Here is a 22631-nt window from a genome sequence, read left to right on the forward strand (position 1 = left end):
TTTTGTTGATATGAACCCTATATGGAACTCTGCGTTTGTTGATGTTTCGGAGTATCCTTTATGAGTAAAACATTGCAGCAATTACGGAACGGGGTGAGAGGACAAAAGGTGAAGACAGCAATTGTTTGGGAATTGAAACACATTGTTCGGTTGTGATTCTGTGTTTTTCTTTTTCGTGTGTTTTGTTTACAGTAATTGACGACCGTCATGACAACCATTCCACGTCATGGTGCAAATTATAATTGAGAGTGAAAACAGATGATAAAGAAGAATAATAGAACAAAGAGAAGTTCTTTACCTACGCACATGTTAGTTGTGATTTTTTATATAAAAACCCTGCAAAGATCTTCCTATTTGACTTGGCAACACAGAATAGAGAAGGCTTGATTCTGCTTTATTCTAACCACAACGGCTTGCCACATTTACTTATTTGTATCTTCAACCCTGTTACAGTATACACACACCCGACCGTTATCAATAGATCTGGATCTACAACACACATCAAGCAACGCGAAATAGAGTTTACTAGCGAGAAGTCATTATACAACATAGACACGCCCCAGGATTGTTAATATTCAAACCCCTGTACTTGTACCCACGCACATCGTCTAATTTACAACAACACCGGAGCTAGGACAAGTACCGCCTTAAATTGTCACCACTAAACTAAATTGCAAAATAATTTACCATTCTTGTTTCGCAATTAGTTAGTGCATTATAACCCTAACCTTACACCAAGAGTTTACACAAGAGCAAATCTACTAATAATCATTGGGCCGTACCTAGAAAAACCATTGGGAAATAATCGGGTCATTGATTTTATTATTGCATCAAACTACATACAATTGCATTCGGAGGTTTTCTTTTTTCCAGGCACCATAAAATATTGATCGTCAATTAAGATCAAAAGGGCAGCAAAACTAAGAATTCCAAATTGGGAGATATCGAACAATATAGCACAAGAAAAAAAAATAATTTGGATTCATCAAGGTGCATAGATAATAAAATCTCCACTGATAATTATAAAATAAAATAGAATTCAACATAATCACATATCGATATATCAGAAAATACCAGTGGCTCAGGCGAATTTCACTTTGACGAAGGTTATATTTACATTTTAGCTCGAACAGAACCCACAACACCACCCAAAAGTGTAAAACTAAAATCTGCAAAATCCACATACACCAACCTTGTCAATTTTAACTTTTGCCACCTAAGAAAAAAAAATAAACAGGTTACAAAAGTAAAAACGTATCAAGTCACACATCTGCTTAACTCCACTAGCCTCGATTGTACCATTTAAGTTTCTTGTCCCGATAGTCAACCCAAGTCAAGAATATTATTTTTTCTACTCCCACAGTGCAGGAAGGACATTTGATTATTTTTTTATTTTTTTATTTTACTTTTTATTTTTAAAACTAAAAAAATAATAAAGTTTTTTTTTTCTTGTTGATTTGATTTTGATTTGGATTGTTTGTGTTTCTTTAGCAAGGAAAAAAAAAATCCAGTGATACCGAAAATTTGTCAAGGAACCTGGTCTACCATTACCAACCAACGTTAACAATCATAACCAGGAGCAACGAGCATCTGCCAAGAGAGAGAGAGAGGAAGAGTTTTTGATCCGGTTTTTACATTGAGTTGATTCACAAAACGAAAAAGGTCTTGAATTTTTTTTTGCATTTGGCAAATTATTATTTTATTACAAAAAGGCAAAAAAAACTCGTATTAATATTTTTATTTTTGTTTTTTTCCCCTGGTTGATTTCCACACTGTGTGTCTTTACCGATCCATATTATTGACATCATTTGATACTAAAACAGACACCTTTCCTCCGTACATCAACTTCTATATTTAGATTGCCCCCCCTCCACCACCACTTGAAAGCAAAACAAGGGAGTCAACCACCAACAACGCGTCATACACACAGTCACAGACACACCCAGCGAAGTACCCCACCGTGTATCTACCCTCCCCCTCAAGCCAAGCACCGTCTGTGGTTTTTTCTAGACTAAACAAGGGATCGATTATACTGCTTGGCACTACACCATAATTTCTTTGTCACGATTTGATCCCAAACCACCACCACTACCATCATCATCAAGAAATATAAAATCCACTGAGGTTTGTTGCCAATATTATTTATATATTTTCTGCATTTCCAAATCTGCATCGTGCATATCTAGTGACATCGCGTTATCTGCACAATATATCATCTGTACAAACTGCATCAGGTACCATCACCCACTTGCCAATTTTGCTATTATATCCACACATACATGTTTCTTAGAATAATATGGCCGACAATTCACCCAAGTTTCGATCCCATAAACGACAGAAATCGTCTGTTCTGAATCAACCTTATTATATTCCTCAACAACAACAACAGCAGCAGCAGCAGCAACAGCAACAACAACAGCAGCAATTACAAACACAACAGCAGCAACAACTCCAGCACACAACTTCAGGTCACCTTCCACAGCCATATGACAACGACGCATACATATCAACGTATAACTACGCGGCTGGCCCAAGATCAAAATCAATACCTGAATTACCACCATCATCTTCATCTTCTTCATCACTACCACAACAATTGTCATCGGGAAATTTAGACATATCATCACATCACACATCTTCACCGTTGAAGCGACCAGCATCGTCGGAATTGGATCCCGGCCAAGTCATGAGAACATCACCAGTGGTGACTACAGCAACACCAGGATCATACTACTACCAACCACCAGAACAAGCCACATTTACAGGTTTACAACAACAGCATCGTCCTCAGCAACCACAACAGTTACAGCATCAACATTCATCTTCAACGACCTATGGATACAACCCTCAACAACCCATAACATCTGCATTTCCTTCATTTGACTATTCTGGAGCATTCAAGATACCAGAATATGCAACAGCACCAATACCACAACAACTCCCACCATCGCGTGTGCTTTCTTCAAGTACACCTCAACAACAACAGAACTACCCCGTGCCTTCACAATCTTCGATATTGCGAAATGTCACTACTTCATTATCACCAGCAGCAGCAGCGGTTTTTAGACAGCACCAAAAGAACAACTTATCGATATCATCGCATTTCAATCTCGTGTCTTTGAGTCCCGGCGATAAGAGACCAGGTTCGAACCTCGGGGCTTCCCGTGTAGTCACCCAACAACACTCATCTGACAATTCGGTAATTAATGATTTGCTAATTAATTTGACTTCGGTTGATGGGTCCAACATCAACAACTACCTTTTATCCATCTTGTACAAATTGAATACCCCTTTGCCAGTGGATGATTTCTACAATTTACTATACAATAATGACAGGTTACGACAATTGCTTGATATAAATTATCACCAGAAGTTGGACAAAACCATGGTTCCGTATTCGAATTGTGAGTTTTCCATTGATGTGATTAATCAGTTATTGAATGTATTCAAGAATCCCAACTTGTTAATGGAGTATTTACCCAGCATGGAAGATAAAGAGAATAAATTGTTGAACATTAACTATCATGAATTGTTAAGGACATTCCTTGCCATTAAGATTTTGTATGATATCTTGATTCAGTTACCGTTAGGAGCAGAAGAAGATCCACAAAGTTACACCATTCCAAGATTGTCCATTTACAAGACTTATTTCATCATTTGTCAAAAGTTGATTTGTAATTACCCCAGCTCTTCAAACACCACTAATGAGCAGCAAAAGTTGATTCTTGGGCAATCTAAGTTGGGGAAGTTGATCAAGTTGGTTTATCCCAACTTGTTGATCAAGCGGTTGGGAAGTCGTGGTGAATCCAAGTATAACTATCTTGGAGTAATTTGGAATGAGAATATCGTCAACGATGAAATCAAACAGTTGTGTGATCAGAACGAGTTGAATGACTTGAATGAGATTTTTAGTGGTGATACAAGAATGTCAAACCAATTGCTCGGAGCAACCATGAAGAGAACGGGGACCCATAGAAGAAATTCTTCCAAACATAAAGTGAAATTAGCCGAAGTAACAGAGGAACAGTCCGACCCGTTTTTACAAAGTCGAGATGACACGGCGGAGAGGATGGCTCCCAGCATACCGCACCTTGCGCTGGACTCAAACCAACCATTATCATCACCCAATCTCTCCTCGATCAAACCACTTTTGAAATTCCCTGCCGGTGACAACTTTAGTATTTTGACGTCGGAAGAAGAAGACAATTGGTTTAACCAAGTGCTTTTTGAGTGTTATAATCGGATTGGGATTTTTGGACCAAACTTGATCCATGAAATCTTTTTGAAACCCGAGAATTTGGTATCTAACTCAAGCCTCTTGCATAACTTGATGGAATCGTTGATTAAACCGTTGAATGTGCAAACTACTATACCCAATGTTGATTTATGTTTGTATTTGGTTATTTTGATTGAGATATCTCCATATTTGCTCTTGATTAAATCATCCACTAATATAAGTTTATTGAAAACGTTGAGATTAAACTTGATGCATTTAATAAACAATCTTAATTCTGAGTTGAAGTTGTTGGATTCAGAAAAGTTTCCCATTAACAATTCTACCATTTTCTTGATTATGATTAAGAAGCTCATCAACCTTAATGACTTGCTAATCACCTTCATCAAGCTTATAAATAAGGATAGTCGCAAATCAATGATGTCGACAGATATTGAAAACTTCCTTAAGATAAACAGCCAAACTTTGAAATTGGAAGATCAAGATGATGAAAACCTCTTGTTTAACTTGAATACAAATCTAACCACTACATCGATGGGGGAGATCAATTTCAGTTTCAGAAATGATATCTTGTCCAATGATTTGGTGTACACATTGATTGGATATAACTTTGATCCGAACATAAACAATGAGTTGAAGTCATCCATTCTGATGAAGTTTATTAATGAAGAAATTAATATAATTGATGATTTCTTCAAGAATGATTTGCTCGAGTTTTTGAATTCAAGTTTTAGCAGCAATGAAGAAGCCAAAGACGAAGAAGAACTGGGTGAAGACCCTACGCAGGAAATATCACAAGAGTCGTTGGGGAGCTTATCTCCTGATTTGCAACCGCAATCGGGTGCTGATTTACCAACCACTAACACCACAACTTCACCTTCTGCTACATCTGACAAACGAGGTGAGGCAAACGAAGCGGTGTTATCAAGTAAGGAGTTCTCGCGATTGCAAGCGTTGATCAACTTGATCGATAAGCGATTACTATCACAACATTTCAAATCAAAATACCCCATTCTTATCTACAACAACTACATCACCTTCATCTTGAATGATATTTTGAAATACATCTTTTTAAAGCAGCAGCAATCACAACTACTGAATATGCAGCGAAGTAGCCAGGATCTAGAAGGCGGTTCCAACAATAGTTTTGGAAATTGGTGGGTGTTCAATTCATTCATACAAGAATACATGAGTTTAATGGGTGAGATTGTCGGATTACATGACTCACTCTAAAATGGGCAGTATTATATATTAAAAAAGGATATCAAAAATTTTTTTCTTACTGTGTTTGTTTGTTTGTTTGTGTTTTGAGTTTGTTTAAGTTTGTGTGCTTAATTTTTTTTTAGATAAACTGTCATTGGTTTATAGATTGACATAATTTTTATTTACTCTAACGAGGTTCAACTGTTTTAATTATGTATTTTGCATTGTTTTTCAATACCGTTTCTTATATATTATATATAGTTTTTATAAAAAAAAGAATATTATTTGTATACAAAATTTTAGCCGGTTGCACAAGATGCATGATGCAGAAAAATAGTTGCTCGCTTAAGAATATTTTTTTGTGGACCGAGTCGTAAATTGACACATGCCAGATGCAGGAAGGAAAGTTTAGCCGTGATGTGAATATTTTCAGATGGTTTCTTCCATGTGCTGGAAAGATCTTTCCGTTGCAGTCGCCTAGATTATATTGCAAAGCAGAGAACTGCCCTGAAGGAATAAAAATTAAATGGACTCATAATGAAGGTTAAGGAATTAAGCTTACAAGTTTGTCTTGATAGATTTACTTCATGTACACACTGACCCAAATAATATGACAAAATGTAACTAAACTATAACCTAAAACGTGATCAGAAATCACACACGTGTCCCCCTAACCCCAATAACCTTGATTTGAGTTGTGCAAGTGTTTACTTAACCAGAGGATCCAATTCTCTGTTTTACCTCCGTTGTATAGTCCTATTGTTAGCGCTTCGTGACTTTAAGTCCGCGATATTAATTGGAACAGAACTACCAGATTCTTTTAAAGTGTAGTTAAATTGGATGTATATTCCACCGTGGCAAAGACCCGAATCTAAAATTCTTCAAATATACCTTAGACCATGAAAATTATTTGTGAAACATAAAGCAATGGATCAACACAAACAAAAGAATAGAAACTCATCAAATACTACTGAAGAATAACCTGTACTGGAATTTCCCCAGGATTTCCGCGGGACAATTTTAGGACGGAAAAAAAAGATTAAGCCGAGGAATATTTCTACCCCAGTCGTGCCTCAATTTCAAACCATAAGTTATGCGCCCCAGACTATACTAATGCACAGCGCCAAGATCAACCTTAAATCGAATGTAAAACCTCTCAATTCGTATTCCTAAACCATTCTAAGGTAAAGTGGTTGCAGCCGCACAAAAAAGAACGATGTGATGGGTCATTCTCGGAGAAATGGAGTTTAGAACAGGTCACATGACCTTACATCCTGAAATTATATAATAATATCTGGGGGGGAATGACCTCCTTGGAATTAACATAAGATTCTTTATATCCTATATCTTTTCTTACTTATACAAGTTCACAATCACTATGATTCACAAAAAAGTAGTTATTATCGGTGGGGGTATATCCGGAGTGAAGGCCGCTATCGACTTATATCAAGCGGGCATCACCGACACAATCATTGTCGAGTCTCGAGATCGGTTAGGGGGCAGGTTATGGACAATCAACTCCGAGAAAACTCGAGGATTGAAGTTCGACATGGGTGCACTGTGGTTTCACGACACGTTAAACAACCCACTTTTTGAGCGGGCCATCAAGAGCAAGATTGTCAAGTATCATTTTGATGATGGGAAATGTCAGTATGTAAGTCAGGACGATGGCGATGTTCCAAGTTGGAAATTCCAGACCATTGTTGATGAAATGATGCTGTATTTCAAGTTGGCTTACGACAAGGATCCATCCAAGCCTGATGTTTCGTTAAAGAGATTATGTGAGGAATATATGCATAAATACAAGGACCGATTGACCGAGGAACAAAAGCAATATGCCCTTGGTGTTATTCGTGCCTTGGCCGAGTTATACCATGGAGAAACCTGGGATACCCTTTCAGGAAAGTATTGTTTTGCTAATATGAATCAACATGTCGGAAGAAGAGCATTTGTTGAGAATGGCTATTATAATGTCTTTCAAACTGTCTTGAAGGAACTCCCTAGAGAGTATTTGAATCACAATGTGAAATTGAATGCCCATGTTGATAAAATTGACTATTCTAATCCTAGTAAGGTCATTGTCCATTTGTTTGACGGCAGGAGTTATTCATGTGATTATTTGATTTGTACGATCCCACAATCAATTCTTCAAATAACCGACCCCAAGGATCTGTGCTATTTGAAGTGGGAGCCAACGTTGCCACCTCCCTTACAGAAAGTTCTTCCTGATATTCACTTTGGATCTTTGGGTAAACTAGTGTTTGAATTTAATGAATGTTTCTGGCCAGAAGATGTGGAAAGATTCTATGCTATTACCAACACCACCAGTAAACCCGACTTACTTGGCGACTTGTCCTTCAATGCATGGGACTTCCCTAGTGTCATTGTCAACTATCAGGCACTTATGAGACTTCCCAGTCTTGTAATCCTCACGCAAAACCCACTCTCCAAATACATCGAGAGACTCGCGAAGGAAGACAAACAACAGGACATCTGGAAATTGTTCAAACCTGTACTTGAACAAGCCTCGCTTGTCCCTAAGGGCCATCAAATTCCTGACCCAGTAGCCATTTACAATTCACCTTGGAATGGAGAATACTTGACGAGGGGATCGTACGGAACCACCCCTGTCGGTATGAACGATCCCTATAAAATCAACCAGATTCTCAACCAGGGGTTCCAAAATAGAATAAGATTCGCGGGAGCAGAAACTATGAATGGTAGTGCTAATGGATGTGCTCATGGTGGATGGTTTAGTGGAGAACGCGAAGCCAGATTCATCATTGAGAGTGAAAAGAAAGCAAAACTTTAGTAGGACAATGTATATTCGTAGTTATAACGCTTTTGTAATCCGAGGTATACCCACGTGACCGGCACTCCGAAAGTTCGCAGTCAAATGCCATTTTTGCAAAAAAATGCTTCCACAAAGGCTCATCTCATTTCAAGTAGATAGAACTTCACACCATAGAATGCACGGAAGATTACCCAACTCCATTAAACTAATAGCAGGAAACTCGCATCCTGAACTATGCGATGCCATTGCTGCCCGATTAGGCATCCCTCTTGCCCGTGTTGGTGCATTTCAGTACACCAACCAAGAAACCGCCGTCACCATCGGAGAGTCCGTGCGTGATGAAGACGTATACATTATCCAGACCGGAACAGGCTATGACAACTTGAACGACTTTGTCATGGAATTGCTCGTGATTATCAACGGGTGCAGAATCGCCAGTGCCCGTCGTATCACCGTGGTCATCCCCACGTTCCCCTACGCCAGACAAGACAGGAAGGACAAGAGTCGAGCACCAATAACGGCGAAGCTTATGGCCAATTTGTTGCAGTGTGCCGGATGTGACCACGTAATCACATTGGACTTGCATGCCAGTCAAATCCAAGGGTTTTTCCGCGTGCCCGTGGACAACCTTTATGCTGAACCTAGTGTGTTGAGATACATTACCGATACATTCCGCAACGAAATCAATGAATTGATTATTGTTTCTCCCGATGCTGGTGGAGCTAAAAGAGTTGCTGCAATAGCTGATAAGTTGGATGTTCCATTTGCATTGATCCATAAGGAAAGACAAAAGGCTAATGAAGTCAGTAGAATGGTACTTGTTGGTGATGTCACTGATAAGATTTGTGTATTGGTGGATGATATTGCTGATACTTGTGGAACATTGTGCAAAGCGGCCGATGTTTTATTAAGCAATGGCGCTCAAAAGGTCGTTTGCGTTGTCAGTCATGGTATATTCAGTGGTAATGCCATCACTAACTTGAACAACTCCAAATTGGATAAAGTTGTATGCACAAACTCGTTACCTATTAAAGATAAATTAGAACAGTGTTCTAAGTTAGAAATGATAGACATAAGTCCTACCCTTGCAGAAGCAATCAGAAGATTACACAACGGTGAAAGTGTTAGTTATTTGTTTAATCATGTGCCTGAATAGATCATATATATATATATACATATATTTATATCCTATATAAACTTTTTTAGTCCCTACTTCTCTTCATCGACATCAACGAGATACCATACAACACCAACACTTAATCTGAATGGGTTTATGTCAATATTGTCAAATGTATCTTCTGTGACTTTAAATTCGGTAATCTTCTTGACACGTGCGATTATCCAATCTCTATCTTTGACATCATTTTCATCCTTGACATTGAGGAAATAATGAGGTGCACCAATATTGAATGCCGCCCATGGTCGAACTGTATTTTCATCGTGGTCTGCTTCAGCACGTTCAATTCGGGTAGGCAAGAATAACAACAAATCATCTTCGGAAAACCCAGTCATGGAAATTTTTGTACGAAGTTTAAATAATAATTTCTTAATTTCAGTTTGATTGAGTTTGTTCTCTTTAGTTTGACGTTTTGCAAACCCTTCAACATCCTTGAATCGTTTGGAAATAGAATTAAGGAAAAACTTGGTTGAGGTGGCATCTTCATGCAAAGTAACATTATCCTTAAACGATAAAAGCTCAATAAACTCTTTAAAATTATTGGCATTATCTTGAAATGGAGCAATGATCGATTTATACTTTGACATCTCGTCATCATCCGATTTCTCGGTAATTGGCATCGTCATATCCTCAATAAACTTCATTTTCAGCATAACTTCATCAATAGCTTCCGAACTAGGTACATCATGACTCTCGTTCTTGCTACGTAATCCTTTAACCCGCTTAATCACAAACTTGTCACCATCCTTAACCAAAAGCAACCCCATACTTTCTAAAATCAAACAATATTCAATGATGTAATTAAACACCAATCCTAAAAGGCGTTTGATCCAAGATGTCATTATTTCATTCATGGTGTCTAAGCCAGAGTCATATTTCGATTGACGGATTTGGGTTAGCTCCATGAGGTTTTCATAATCTTCTTGGGTATTTTCTAATTGATGTTGAATCTTTTTGAGATCTTGATCAAATTGGGTGCGTTCCTTGGTGAATTCAGTCTCTTTAGATGCAAGGTTGGAAAGAAGTTCATTCTTGATGTGGTTTGCATCGGTCAATTCAGTGCGCAAATTGGATATAATCTTGTTTAATGAAAGTATTTCTTCCGAAGATTCTTGTTTGTGTTTCTCAACCGAATCGGTAAGTGATTTAATTTGTTCGGTTTGAGACTTGACTGTCTCTGCCAATGTTTCAATCTGGTGATCCTTACTTGATGCCTCTTGCTTCACAGTCTGGGAATTATTCGTCAAATTCTTGATTTCTTCAGTTAACTTAGCAATCAATGCATCCTTTTCATTATTCTTCTGGGTCAACTCATCAACTTGTAAACTCAACTCATTATTTACCTTCTTCAATCGAATATTATCCAAATGTTTATCAATGCTAGCAGGAGATACCACAGTTCCATTGGCAGTAGTGTTGGTAATACTCCCACTACGTTCTAACAACTGAGTAGGATTACCTGTTTTCTTTTGATCAAGGAGCATGACACTTCCACTGACAGCAACTCTTCCATTGGTGTTAGTCCTAGCTGGAGTTCCATTTGTGGGCCAATTATTCAAATTCTTAACTTGTTGCTGGTGTAACAAGTTCTCCAATTTCTTAATTCTCGATTTCAACCCCTTGATTAAACTTAAATCAAAGTCAACTTCGGACCCATCAACCTCCAATTTCAGTCTGTCTTGATTGGATATAGAAGTATAATTACTTAATGAAGTTATAAGCTTGGTGATCTTCTTCAAGTTGTTGGTTGATTGAATCAAGTCCTTGTAGTTTTTATTTAGCAATTCCACAAACGAAGCTAATCCTGATGTTTCAACGGTGCTTATATAATTGACGATATCATTTCTGTCAATTTGAATATCATCCAAAATCGCAAATGGGTTGGCCTTGTCTTTATTACTCAACAACGTGATATCGATATTGGGAAGCACAATATTAAATTGAGTATTATCTTCAGTCTGGCTCAACAATTTCAAAAAATTACCAAACTTCTTTATCCAAATAGTTCTAAACAACTTCTCGTGATTGATTATTGTAGACAACTGTTCCGACAAATTATTGACAATTCCCTTCGAATAAAAATCAAACCATTCAAATTGTCTCCTTTTTTCAATCAAGATGAATCCAAAAAGCAATGGCAAGTCAATGGTTAACGAAAGATAATCTTCGTACTTCTTCACGGTATTAATCACCTGGATGGATATTTCTCCCTCTTGCTTCTCGGGCTCTTCGTCGTTTGTCAAGTGCTTAAGTTCCGTCTTGACATTCACCATATTCATTTGCACTTTGGCAATATTATTAAACACGTTGAGACAATAACGAGCCAATTTCAGTTTGAACTTGTACAAATCTTGATAACGGTTGTATATTTGACTAGCTCCTTGATATAGATTAACCGAATATTCTTCAGTGTGCAGTTGGTAAACCTTATCGAGTTGTCTTGAATCGTGGGATAATCTATCAATGTCATTGGCAATTGTATCAGCGTACTTTTCAAGATTTTTGATGTCGGTATTACTATGTTTAAATTGATCAATCGAATTATTGCGCAATTGTTCAATATACTTATCAATAGTGAATTTATCCTGTTCGTGAACGGTTTTAATTGTCGAGTTAAGTGAATTAAACTTGGTGATTATCAAGGGAAGGTATTTCCCAATATATCCCGAATATTGTTTCAACTTGGCAAACTCGATGAATTCATTCAACTTGATATTTTTGTTTCCTATTTTAACCATAGGGAAAGCAAGCAACTTCTTGTAATGGGTTTCCCACGACTTATGCAATGTTTTAAATTGGATTAGTTTAATATAATTAAAGTAATTATTAAAGCTAACTTCAATTTCGCTAATGAAGTTATTCATGAATTGGAAAATCACATTCAAACTTTTGAAAATGGTATTAATTGACTTGATTAAATTACTGTTCAACTCCGTCAAATGTTGCACGTCCTGCATGACTGACCTAGACCAATTGTGAAGCACCTTCAAATGATTCGTCATTTCCCGCACACTACTAGTCTTGGTTGCTGCTGGTATGGTGGGTATTCCCTGGGGTTGCTGTTGGGCATCACCCGTGAATTGGTCAAAAATGGTGAAATCAACATCATCCACAAACAATCGCTTATCGTACACAAACACCTCGTTAATATCATTAATCAAGTTGAAATTAAGTTTGATTCCAAACGAAGTAAGCAAGAATAGGTTATCATCAGAACTGTCAGTGCTCAACAAAGAACCCAGTATGAATCGTCTGAAATCTCTCAAATTGTGGAACCGGATGGGTTTAGGGATTTTGATTGAATGACCATTGTGGGAATTGTAAATTATCAAATAAGAAATATCAGAAATCATTGATTGGTCTTATCAATGCTGATGGCAAATCGGATATGCGGGATATACAAGTGGTGTGACTATGCAAAAAAAAAAGTTAAATATATGGATTGATGGACCAGGAATGAATGATTGGGTATGATAAGTGTACAGCTCCCTATACTTGTATGGATATATATTAGACAAGTGTGGCTGGTTGTAAATAACTAATGGTGTAATGAGGAGATAGTCAATTTTGTGCTGTTTCAAATTCTGGAAATTTTTTGTAGGGGATGAAAAAGTTGCAATCCGCACTAACTAAAAATTTACAACCAAATGCTGCCAAACCAAAGCAAAGATAAACAATACAAATAGCGTAAGTATACACCGTCAAGGTTGTGTTTATCTCAGTTTAATGCATGTTAAATGCAAAACAAAAAGTGAGCACAAGCCTTAAGTTAGAATTACACTTTTTGGGAACGATGGATTGTCACAAGTGCTAATGTAGATCACCGGTACATGCCATTAAATGATGTCATAATATTCTTTCGATACAATTTGGTTCAAATTAGGACGCATGTGTCCCCTATACAATAGGGTTCTGATTTCTTCGATATGAGATATATCATCGGGTTAGCCGTAGTCATGATCTGGTCTATATAAATTGGACATTCCATACTTTACTATGCCCTGGTGCTATTTTCAAAAGTTTTACAATTTCCAATGTAACTGCACCTAGACGGAGAATCTCACGGTAGTACTCTGATAGATGTATAAATGACAAATGGAGTCATTGCCGTAGCTATACTAGTGTATTGAACGTATTTTTATTTGAACTTTTCTTTGATTGACTTTAATTCTAATGTGTCAACTCCTGCGATGAAGGGAATCAATGAGATAGAATTACTAATAGTCGATGAAATAGGGGTCCGATTGGTGTTTCCTATCTATCTGTATATGTATGTGTATGTGTATATGTATATGTATATGTATATATTGGCTTCCCTCCTAAACGCTTGGTTTCTATAATATTTTGGCATTGTCGTCACTCGCGGATTAGTCTGTTTAGATTTAAGCGTATCCAGAGTGAAATGGGATTCAACTTTACGCAAGCGTCGTTGGATAGACTAAGCCCCCCCCCCCCCAAATCAACAGAAACAATTAATAAATACTTCCAGCAGCAACATGTTGTGCTTTTTTTAAAAACAGTAGTTAAAGGTAGTTAAAAATAGTTAAACAGTCGTAAGGATATGTTGTAAGAGTTTCCGTCCCTACTTTTCTCCAGCCAAATAGAGACACTCGTTCTGACTAGGCGATATCTGAATGTATTACCGCTGCCTCCTGGCTATTTCGGTTCCTAATACCATTGGTTCGTGTTATGGCCCACTTGCTGGCTGCGAAAAATCTCGGAACAACTACATTGGGGGTCGTGTATTTTGGTGTGTATTCCTGCATACTATTGAAGAGTAGACCGAACCTTTACAATCAAAATTTCTTAAAAACAAAAAAGAGACCCCTTCCATAACACCCGCCTTACACACCCACATCACTATGTTAGACAATACATCTATAGAAGTAATAAGCAAGTTGAAACAAGCCTTGCTTAGACACTCACACGAGCAGGAACAACATGAAGGCGGTGACCATACTTATCTTCCTACAAGTAATCGAGGATACAAACTAAACAATCCATTTCTATCATTGGATTCCTTACATCCCAAAGTGGTTGAATATGATGGGGTACAACATTTGGTTTTGAGTAACGATGTCATTGAGACTGACAATACCAGGAATAAACGAAAATGGAACCAGCAATATTATCGTGACGAAGGCGAGGAAGATGAGGACAAACAAGAGGGTGAAGACGACGACGACGACGACGACGAAGCAGACCAAGATGAAGACGACGACGAATACGATAGTGACGAATATGAACAACATCCATTAAAGAAATTACGAATCAATGAAATCCTAGCTCCATTGAATCACCCCTCGGAAATAATCACTCATCCAGCAATTCTGAGAACGTTCAAACTGACAATCTTTAACAAGTTAGCTAGTGAGTTGATTGAGTTGATTGAAATTGAACAAGCAAATTTGAATTGGCTAAATAAATTATTACAAGTGTTGAATGGCGAAGATTGGTTTTATTTATTGGAAGAAAACATTGGCTTGCCTGATTATGATCATGGTTTAGACGTGGATGGAAGTTCCCTGGCTAACACTACCAAGGAGATTACTACTAATCCTGTAGCTGGCCCTGAACCTACTACCAGTGATGCTGCACCTGAATCTGCATCTGCATCTGCGCCTGAGCCTGCGCCTAGGCCTGCCTCTGAAAATGGACAAGTCAAGCAAGAGACCGAGAAACAAAACGAACCGCAGGAACAAGCTAATGAAGAGTCGGACGATGACTCGGTGACCGATCCATTCTTTGCCCTTCCGCAAGCATTAAAGCGATATCAACAATTCCAAAGTCGTCAACTTGAGCCAAACGCCCCACAAGATAAGAATGAATTATTGAAAGATGATTTAATCAACTATCTTCAGGTTAGTATTCAAAGACAGCATGAGTACATCAAAAACTTGACCAATTTGAGAAATGGAATTGTTCGAGCTGATCGATTAAAACGAGATTTGTTAAAATGGGGGAAAGAAATGCATGATAAAAAGAGTAGCTAGACGCTTTGTAATTTCTGTATATTTTATATTATTAGTACACTATTAATCTTCTTCATCAAACTTTGGAGCCAAGTAGAATCTTAAATAACCACCAGCGTCCAATTTATATTCAAACAAAGCTGGAGTCTTGTCGGCCAACTTGATAGTTATAACATCAGACAAACTGGTAGCTTTAATAATGTCGTTCAAGTATTTAGAACCAAAAGTTAAGTCAACGGGAGAGTCCAAGGTGACCTTGACACTTTCATCTGGCTTGTCCATGTCAGTGTATGGCTTCAATACAACAGAACCGTTACCAGTTTCACCTTCAGAACTGAACTTGACAGAGTCCTTGGTAACAGTAATAACCAAGGATTCGCCCAAGTTCTTTAAATCTCTAACAATCTTGGCGAATTCGTAACTTGGCATATTTATAACGGAATCGTATTCCATATCGTCGATCTTCAAGAATTCAGAGTCGATATTCATCAATTTCAAGGAATATTCAGAAACACGTTCCTTCTTCTTATCTTCGAAAATGGTGTGGACGGAGTCCGGAGTGTCATCGGCCATGAGGGTCAAGTAATCTTCGTTGTTGGCGGTTTTGATAATCTTGGAGAAGGATTCCAAGTCAATACCCAAGGTGATATCTCTGTCACATCTATAATCGTCAAAGGCAGTTTGGCCAACAAGTAAGGAGACCAAAAGAACTCTGGAGTCGTCCACGGCTTGGACGGTGATACCGTGTTCGGTACAATTGAAGTTACATAACTTGACACAGTCTTTAATTGCGTCGACAATCTTCTTTAACAAAGTACTTTGATCGAATTTACCTTCAAGCATGGTGTAGTGTATTGTATTATGTGTGTATAGTGGGAAAAAGAAAGTACGAGAATTTTCAATTGCTGAATTCTGGTGGTTTTATACAAAGGGCAACGACAGAAAAATAAAATTACGCGTATGAATTTTTTTTAAGAACACGCGTATTGAAATTTAATTTAGCCTTGTTTGCAAATTACTAGGACAGACGAGATGACATTCTCTTGTGAAATGTCTATTCTTGTACTGTATGAGTCAACCACTAAGCTTATAGTGTATGCTAGCCCATGCTACTTGGTGAGTGAAAGCACCGTTGCATTCTATAATATATCCTGCACTATAAAACGATAACTATGTACAACTCTACAGTGATGGCAATTGCCTCCAAGTAGCTGCAATATCGCAATCACCCCGGACGTGCACGACACGCACATTTATCAATGCCTGTCATAATCTCTATGCAAAAATGACAATTGTTTGTCACGGCAATTCTGACGTGGTGCGATCACGTGACTTGCTCTTGTGGAAGTTGAGGTAAAAAGGCAATTCTTGTATGAGCCTTGTCAGTCAATGGTAATATCAACCTGTAAGCATCGTGAGTGTTTAAATAATAACGGTACAATCTCTTTGTTCTTAAGAACCCGAAGCTTTCATATAATTTCAATGCGCCTTCGTTGATTACTTCGGTTTCCAACATTATTTCATCGACATTATCCTGAGTCATATTTTCAATAGTTAATTTCACTAAATTTGATGCAATCCCCATTTTACGGTATTCTGGATCAATCACGAGCATCCCGATATACCCACGCATTCTCACCTCTCGATGGGGTTCAATTTTGGATATTATAACACCGATGATTACTGACTTGTCGTTTTTCACGGTGTAACAATATTGGGGCCAGTTGTTTAGGAAGTACCAATAGACATAAATGGAGTAAGGTTCAGATAAATGTATCGCTATTAATTTGGATATCTGTTTGAATTCATCTTGATCGTTTATATCGAAGCGATGATACGTTAGATTATTGATTGTTCTTAGGAGGTTGCTCATTGGGTGCTTTTTTTTTGCGTGTCAGCACGTGTAGGTAACTTACACAGATGGTGGTTTGAGGTTAATCAACTGATGAGATTTTTCACTAAGCGTTAATTCTGTTTTTTTTTTTTTGTTGTTCTTCCATTTGCGCTGAGTCACATGACGTAATTTTGTTTGATGCAACTGAGTTGTTCCGTCTGTCCATTCAACGGTAATAGATCTGTAAGTTACACAAACGAACGGTTCAAGAGGTGCGTGCAACGTAAATCATGTGACGAAGCAATTGTGTGGTTGTTTGTGTTGGTTATTACTATGAACCAACGCATTGCTAGTCAAGTTTGTCTGTTTGGGCGGTTTTCCGGGGATAGGGTCACCGGCCAACGCAGTAGATCCAAGATTTACCGAAATCCTCCGGGTTAAGCTTGTATGGAAGTTTTTCCCCCGGAACGATGTTTTGGTTTTATTTATGCTTACACAATTGAATGAAAAACTATATAATTAATTCAATTGGAGTAAATTTCCGCCATGAGGCCATTGTTGTGCCGCTATGCCTCGGGTGGTAGTTCCATTATTTCAGTTATTATTGAAATCTGGGGGTGGGAGGGACACATACATCTACATATATTCTAGCTAAATAGCTATATCTTGAGCTGCAGCAAACCTCACAATTGAGCAATTGAAAAATGTAACATTATGCTTAGCAACATTATGCAATTCCCTTATCAAATTTGTTACATTATGAAATTTTCTACCGATTCTGCCAGTAATATTTTATGTTTGTGAAATCCCGGATGAATGTGTTCCTTTCGGAGTTTTTTTTTTTTTTTTTTTTTTTGGTCTGCACCTGACGGCTTGAGCGAGAATGAGGAGTTCAAAAAAAAAAAAAATAGAGAGAGAGAGACTAAAAAATAAATGTGAAAAAAAAAAAGCATCATTTTTATTATTGGAGATTGTTCGTTGTATAAATATCTTTTGAAATCTCCTCACTCCCTAATTTTTTTGTCGCCTTCTTCTCCCTTTCTCTCTATACAATTCAATCAATTGCAACTTATAATGTCCGCTCCAGCAGTTTTATCTAAATCCGGTGTTATCTACGGTCAAGACGTCAAAGATTTATTTGACTACGCTCAAGCTAAGGGTTTTGCCATCCCAGCTATCAATGTCACTTCCTCCTCCACTGTAGTTGCTGCTTTGGAAGCCGCCAGAGACAACAAGTCCCCAATCATTTTACAAACCTCCCAAGGTGGTGCTGCTTACTTTGCCGGTAAGGGTGTTTCCAACACTGATCAAAAGGCTTCAATTGCTGGGTCAATTGCTGCTGCTCACTACATCAGATCCATTGCTCCAACCTATGGTATCCCAGTTGTTTTACACACTGACCACTGTGCCAAGAAGTTGTTGCAATGGTTCGACGGTATGTTGGAAGCTGATGAAGAATTTTTCGCTGCCAACGGTACCCCATTGTTCTCCTCCCACATGTTGGATCTTTCCGAAGAAACCGACGACGAAAACATTGCTACTTGTGCCAAGTACTTCAAGAGAATGGCCAAGTTGAACCAATGGTTGGAAATGGAAATTGGTATCACCGGTGGTGAAGAAGATGGTGTCAATAACGAAAATGTTGACAAGGATGCCTTGTACACCTCCCCAGAAACCGTTTTCAAGGTTTACGAAGCTTTATCTCCAATTTCTCCAAACTTCTCCATTGCTGCTGCTTTCGGTAACGTTCACGGTGTCTACAAGCCAGGTAACGTTGTCTTGAGACCAGAAATCTTGGGTGACCACCAAGCCTATGCCAAGAAGCAAATTAGCTCCAAGTCTGACCACCCATTGTACTTGGTTTTCCACGGTGGTTCTGGTTCCACTCAACAAGAATTTGACACTGCTATCAAGAACGGTGTTGTCAAGGTTAACTTGGATACCGATTGTCAATACGCTTACTTGGCTGGTATCAGAGATTACGTTTTAAACAAGAAGGACTACTTGATGAGTCAAGTTGGTAACCCAGACGGTGAAGACAAGCCAAACAAGAAGTACTTTGACCCAAGAGTCTGGGTTAGAGAAGGTGAAAAGACCATGAGCGCCAGAATCGCCGAAGCTTTGAATATCTTCCACACCAAGAACCAATTATAAGTTTTCTTTAATGTTTAGAGTAGATTGTATTTTTTTTTTAATATATGATGGGTGATCAATTGACAGGTTCACGAGTTGTATTATTTTTACCTTCTTCTAAGTAGTCATTTGACTTTGTAAATCACCTGAGGTGTATGTCGCGAACCTTTGCCCGTTGACTACCGGGCAGGTTGGTGTGAGTGTGTGTGAGTGTGTGTGTGGGAGAGGGGGGCCGGTTAAGATTTATCGGATGTCGCGAAGAACCTGTTCTGCCAGCTTATACAACCTACAACTCTCTTTATATTACTATCTTTATTATGCTAATGTACAACCACATCTATATACAGTCTTTGTTATGTTCTCTTTCGTCTCTTTTCTCAAGCTTGCCAGCAACTTCACTTCCTATATATCTCATAATTGACCAACGAGCTCATAGGATCAAGTCTTTGTTCTTGGAAATGTTTCCCAATTAGAAAATTAGCCCGTACATACTTAGCGGCACATCTATCAATACATTCTTGTTCACCTTTCAGTAATTCACCTTCGCCGTATTCATGAACAAGACACTTGTTGGCACAGGATTGAAGAAGCTTATTGAATGTATGGGCAGTAGCTGTGAATTGCACCTCTGCCAACTTCAACTTTTCGGGATCTACTGTAGCCTGTGAGTATTGCAAGGAATTACCAAGAAAGAGCGACATGATGTAAGTGTAAACTCAGTGTGGGATGTAGTTGTTCGTTATTTGAGTGACCATTTCAGATCTTGGTGGAGAATTTTTCTCTGCGAGCAGCAGGCTAAATTTTCAGAAGCAGCAGCAACTCACATTCTTTCTCTTCCCCCCCCTCCCCCTCTCCCATACTAAGTACAAACACCAGCTATCCTAAACAATGCACGTCCTTTTAACCAACGATGATGGCCCGCTCAACGACAATCATTGTCCCTACATGAAATACCTCGTTGATGAAATAAACTCCTCTACAGACTGGGATCTATCCATTGTGATCCCGGACCAGCAACGCTCCTGGATTGGTAAAGCACATTTTGCCGGTAAGACAGTTAGTGCCAGCTACATCTACACTACCCACTCCACCTCGGCCCCCACGGATCAGATTAACAGCTATCTTGGTCCATTCAATCGTCCAGAAACTAAGTACCACAATGACCCAGCTTATCAAGAATGGTGTTTGATAAATAGCACCCCGGCTGCGTGTGCCGATATTGGAATTCATCATTTGTACAGCCACACCAAGAACAAGCCGATCGATTTGGTGATTAGTGGTCCTAATTTCGGTAAGAACTCCAGCAATTTGTACATTTTGGCCAGCGGGACCGTGGGTGCGGCCATGGAAGCCGTAACACATGGAGTCAAGGCGATTGCCGTGAGCTATGCATTTAACAATATGGATCACGATTTCCACATTTTGAAAGAGGCGGCAAAGATCTCCGTGAAGTTAATTCAGAAGTTGTATGCCGAGTTGCAAGCGAGCGAAGAGATCGACTTGTTTAGTATCAATGTTCCATTGATTGATTCTTTGAAGTTGGGAAGCACCAAGATTCACTACGCTCCGATTTTAAAAAATACTTGGAAGTCGATATATGCGCCCGTGGCTGAACCTAACGAGAAGGGCCAATTGCAGTTCCTGTGGAGTCCTAACTTCAAGCAGGTGTACAAGGATGGAATGAAGGATTTCGCACATACTGATAGCAGAGTATTGTTGGATGAAGGTATCAGTGTTACTCCATTGAAAGCTGGGTTTGCCATGGTTGATAAATTGGGCGAAATCACATTGGAAGATTCACAACAAGAAACAAGTGATAAGAGTTTCCTTATTACTATACCTCAAGAGTCATACCTTTACAACCCATTAGTTGAACCCTTCAAGAAACTAGGCTATAACATAACTGCAAGCCGTGATGTACTCAATAGCCAAGCAAAGATATTCCACTATGGAGAATATGAAGATATAGATCTTGACAGGATCCACGATTCAAATTATATCCTCCCTTCATATATTTATAGAAAGGCGTTGATTAGAAAGCATTATCTTGCCAATACGATTCATCACTACGTTACTAAACATCCAGAGTCTATCTTGGCCAAGGCAGTCCCCGAAAGTTATCAACTTGAAGTTGATTACGCCGAGTTCTTGGATGATGCCTTGGATGACGCTTACGAATTGCGCGACGAAGTAAATCAAGGTGATAAAGTATGGATCTTGAAACCTAGTATGAGTGACAAAGGCCAGGGTATTAGGATATTCAGAACATTGGACCAATTGCAAGAAATCTTCAATTCGTTTGAAGAAGAAAGCGATGATGAAGATGAAGATGGAGATGCCGAAAACGGAGAAGCGGAGGACAACAATGGAATTATCCTTTCACAATTACGTCATTTCATAGTTCAAGAATACAAATCGAGTCCATTGTTATTGCCCAGTTATGACAACAAGAAATTCCATTTGCGTACTTATGTTGTGTGTAAGGGGGACTTGCAAGTTTTCGTGTATGAGAACATTCTTACATTATTTGCCGATAAACCGTTTGAGTTGCCTGAGGAGGAAGAGGATGAAATATCAATGGCGGGACATTTGACAAATACCTGTTTACAAGGAGAAGACCCGTTGGTTGTGCCGTTCTGGAAGTTGGATGGTGTCAGTGAGTCTGAGAAACAGACTATATTTCAGCAGATTTGCGATATTGTGAAGGAGTTGTTTAAAGCAGCCACCAGTGTCGACAAGATGAACTTTCAGCCGTTAGCTAATGCAATTGAGATTTTTGGTGTTGATTTCTTGGTTAATGACGACCATTCGGTCAGTTTGTTAGAAGTCAATTCATATCCTGATTTCAAGCAAACTGGGGATGACTTGAAGGAGCTAATCTATGAATTGTTTGACAGAGTAATCACTGAAGTTGTTGATCCTATGATTCGTGGAGATGGAAATGACGTCACGGACAGTACCTTGGTTGAAGTGTTGGATCAATAGAGAGTAGAGAGTAGACAGTAGACAGCGGACAGTAGACATTTGACAATAAACAGTAGAGAGCAGGCACTAGACAGCAGATAGTAGACAGCAGATAGTAGACATTTGACAGTAGACGGTACACAGCACACAGCACACAGTAGACAGCAGACGGTACACAGCAAACGGTACACAGCAAACGGAACACACTACACGGAACACACTACACGGAACACACTACACGGAACACACTACACGGAACACACTACACACTACACCGAACACAGCACATTGCACAATAGCTGCAAAATTGCTGCTACCAA

At 38.7% G+C, this 22631-nt stretch overlaps 10 protein-coding genes across 10 annotated transcripts; 6 read left to right on the forward strand and 4 right to left on the reverse strand. All coding sequences in view use genetic code 12, as the record gives it.

Moving 5' to 3' along the window:
* Nucleotides 1-2686: 2686 nt before the first annotated feature.
* On the forward strand, nt 2687-5500 carry RFX2 (Rfx2p; the record flags this gene model as incomplete). Its single annotated transcript, XM_007376727.1, has 3 exons — nt 2687-3997; nt 4067-5003; nt 5136-5500. The coding sequence occupies 3 exons, from the start codon at nt 2687-2689 to the stop codon at nt 5465-5467; spliced, it is 2580 nt and encodes an 859-aa protein (XP_007376789.1).
* Nucleotides 5501-6763: 1263 nt separating this feature from the next.
* SPAPADRAFT_72688 (polyamine oxidase) lies at nt 6764-8276 on the forward strand (the record flags this gene model as incomplete). The annotated part of the gene is made up of 1 exon (XM_007376728.1): nt 6764-8276. One exon carries the CDS (start codon nt 6816-6818, stop codon nt 8247-8249), a length of 1434 nt encoding a protein of 477 aa, XP_007376790.1.
* Nucleotides 8277-8394: 118 nt separating this feature from the next.
* On the forward strand, nt 8395-9421 carry SPAPADRAFT_62611 (ribose phosphate diphosphokinase subunit; the record flags this gene model as incomplete). Its single annotated transcript, XM_007376729.1, has 1 exon — nt 8395-9421. One exon carries the CDS (start codon nt 8407-8409, stop codon nt 9385-9387), a length of 981 nt encoding a protein of 326 aa, XP_007376791.1.
* Nucleotides 9422-9440: 19 nt separating this feature from the next.
* On the reverse strand, nt 9441-12956 carry SPAPADRAFT_72690 (autophagy protein; the record flags this gene model as incomplete). Its single annotated transcript, XM_007376730.1, has 1 exon — nt 9441-12956. One exon carries the CDS (start codon nt 12759-12761, stop codon nt 9441-9443), a length of 3321 nt encoding a protein of 1106 aa, XP_007376792.1.
* A 1298-nt stretch (nt 12957-14254) lies between these two features.
* Nucleotides 14255-16251, forward strand: SPAPADRAFT_62612 (uncharacterized protein; the record flags this gene model as incomplete). The annotated part of the gene is made up of 1 exon (XM_007376731.1): nt 14255-16251. The coding sequence occupies one exon, from the start codon at nt 14271-14273 to the stop codon at nt 15399-15401; it is 1131 nt and encodes a 376-aa protein (XP_007376793.1).
* Nucleotides 15444-16223, reverse strand: POL30 (proliferating cell nuclear antigen; the record flags this gene model as incomplete). Its single annotated transcript, XM_007376732.1, has 1 exon — nt 15444-16223. One exon carries the CDS (start codon nt 16221-16223, stop codon nt 15444-15446), a length of 780 nt encoding a protein of 259 aa, XP_007376794.1.
* SPAPADRAFT_62613 (peptide alpha-N-acetyltransferase) lies at nt 16222-17302 on the reverse strand (the record flags this gene model as incomplete). Its single annotated transcript, XM_007376733.1, has 1 exon — nt 16222-17302. One exon carries the CDS (start codon nt 17251-17253, stop codon nt 16705-16707), a length of 549 nt encoding a protein of 182 aa, XP_007376795.1.
* Nucleotides 17303-18261: 959 nt separating this feature from the next.
* On the forward strand, nt 18262-19456 carry FBA1 (fructose-bisphosphate aldolase; the record flags this gene model as incomplete). The annotated part of the gene is made up of 1 exon (XM_007376734.1): nt 18262-19456. The coding sequence occupies one exon, from the start codon at nt 18289-18291 to the stop codon at nt 19366-19368; it is 1080 nt and encodes a 359-aa protein (XP_007376796.1).
* Nucleotides 19457-19583: 127 nt separating this feature from the next.
* On the reverse strand, nt 19584-20126 carry TIM12 (Tim12p; the record flags this gene model as incomplete). The annotated part of the gene is made up of 1 exon (XM_007376735.1): nt 19584-20126. The coding sequence occupies one exon, from the start codon at nt 20046-20048 to the stop codon at nt 19743-19745; it is 306 nt and encodes a 101-aa protein (XP_007376797.1).
* Nucleotides 20127-20200: 74 nt separating this feature from the next.
* SPAPADRAFT_155983 (putative tubulin tyrosine ligase) lies at nt 20201-22403 on the forward strand (the record flags this gene model as incomplete). Its single annotated transcript, XM_007376736.1, has 1 exon — nt 20201-22403. One exon carries the CDS (start codon nt 20236-20238, stop codon nt 22330-22332), a length of 2097 nt encoding a protein of 698 aa, XP_007376798.1.
* Between the last annotated feature and the right edge of the window lie 228 nt (nt 22404-22631).

Source organism: Spathaspora passalidarum (genome assembly GCF_000223485.1).
Source record: "Spathaspora passalidarum NRRL Y-27907 unplaced genomic scaffold SPAPAscaffold_6, whole genome shotgun sequence".
Taxonomy (NCBI): Eukaryota; Fungi; Ascomycota; class Pichiomycetes; order Serinales; family Debaryomycetaceae; genus Spathaspora; species Spathaspora passalidarum.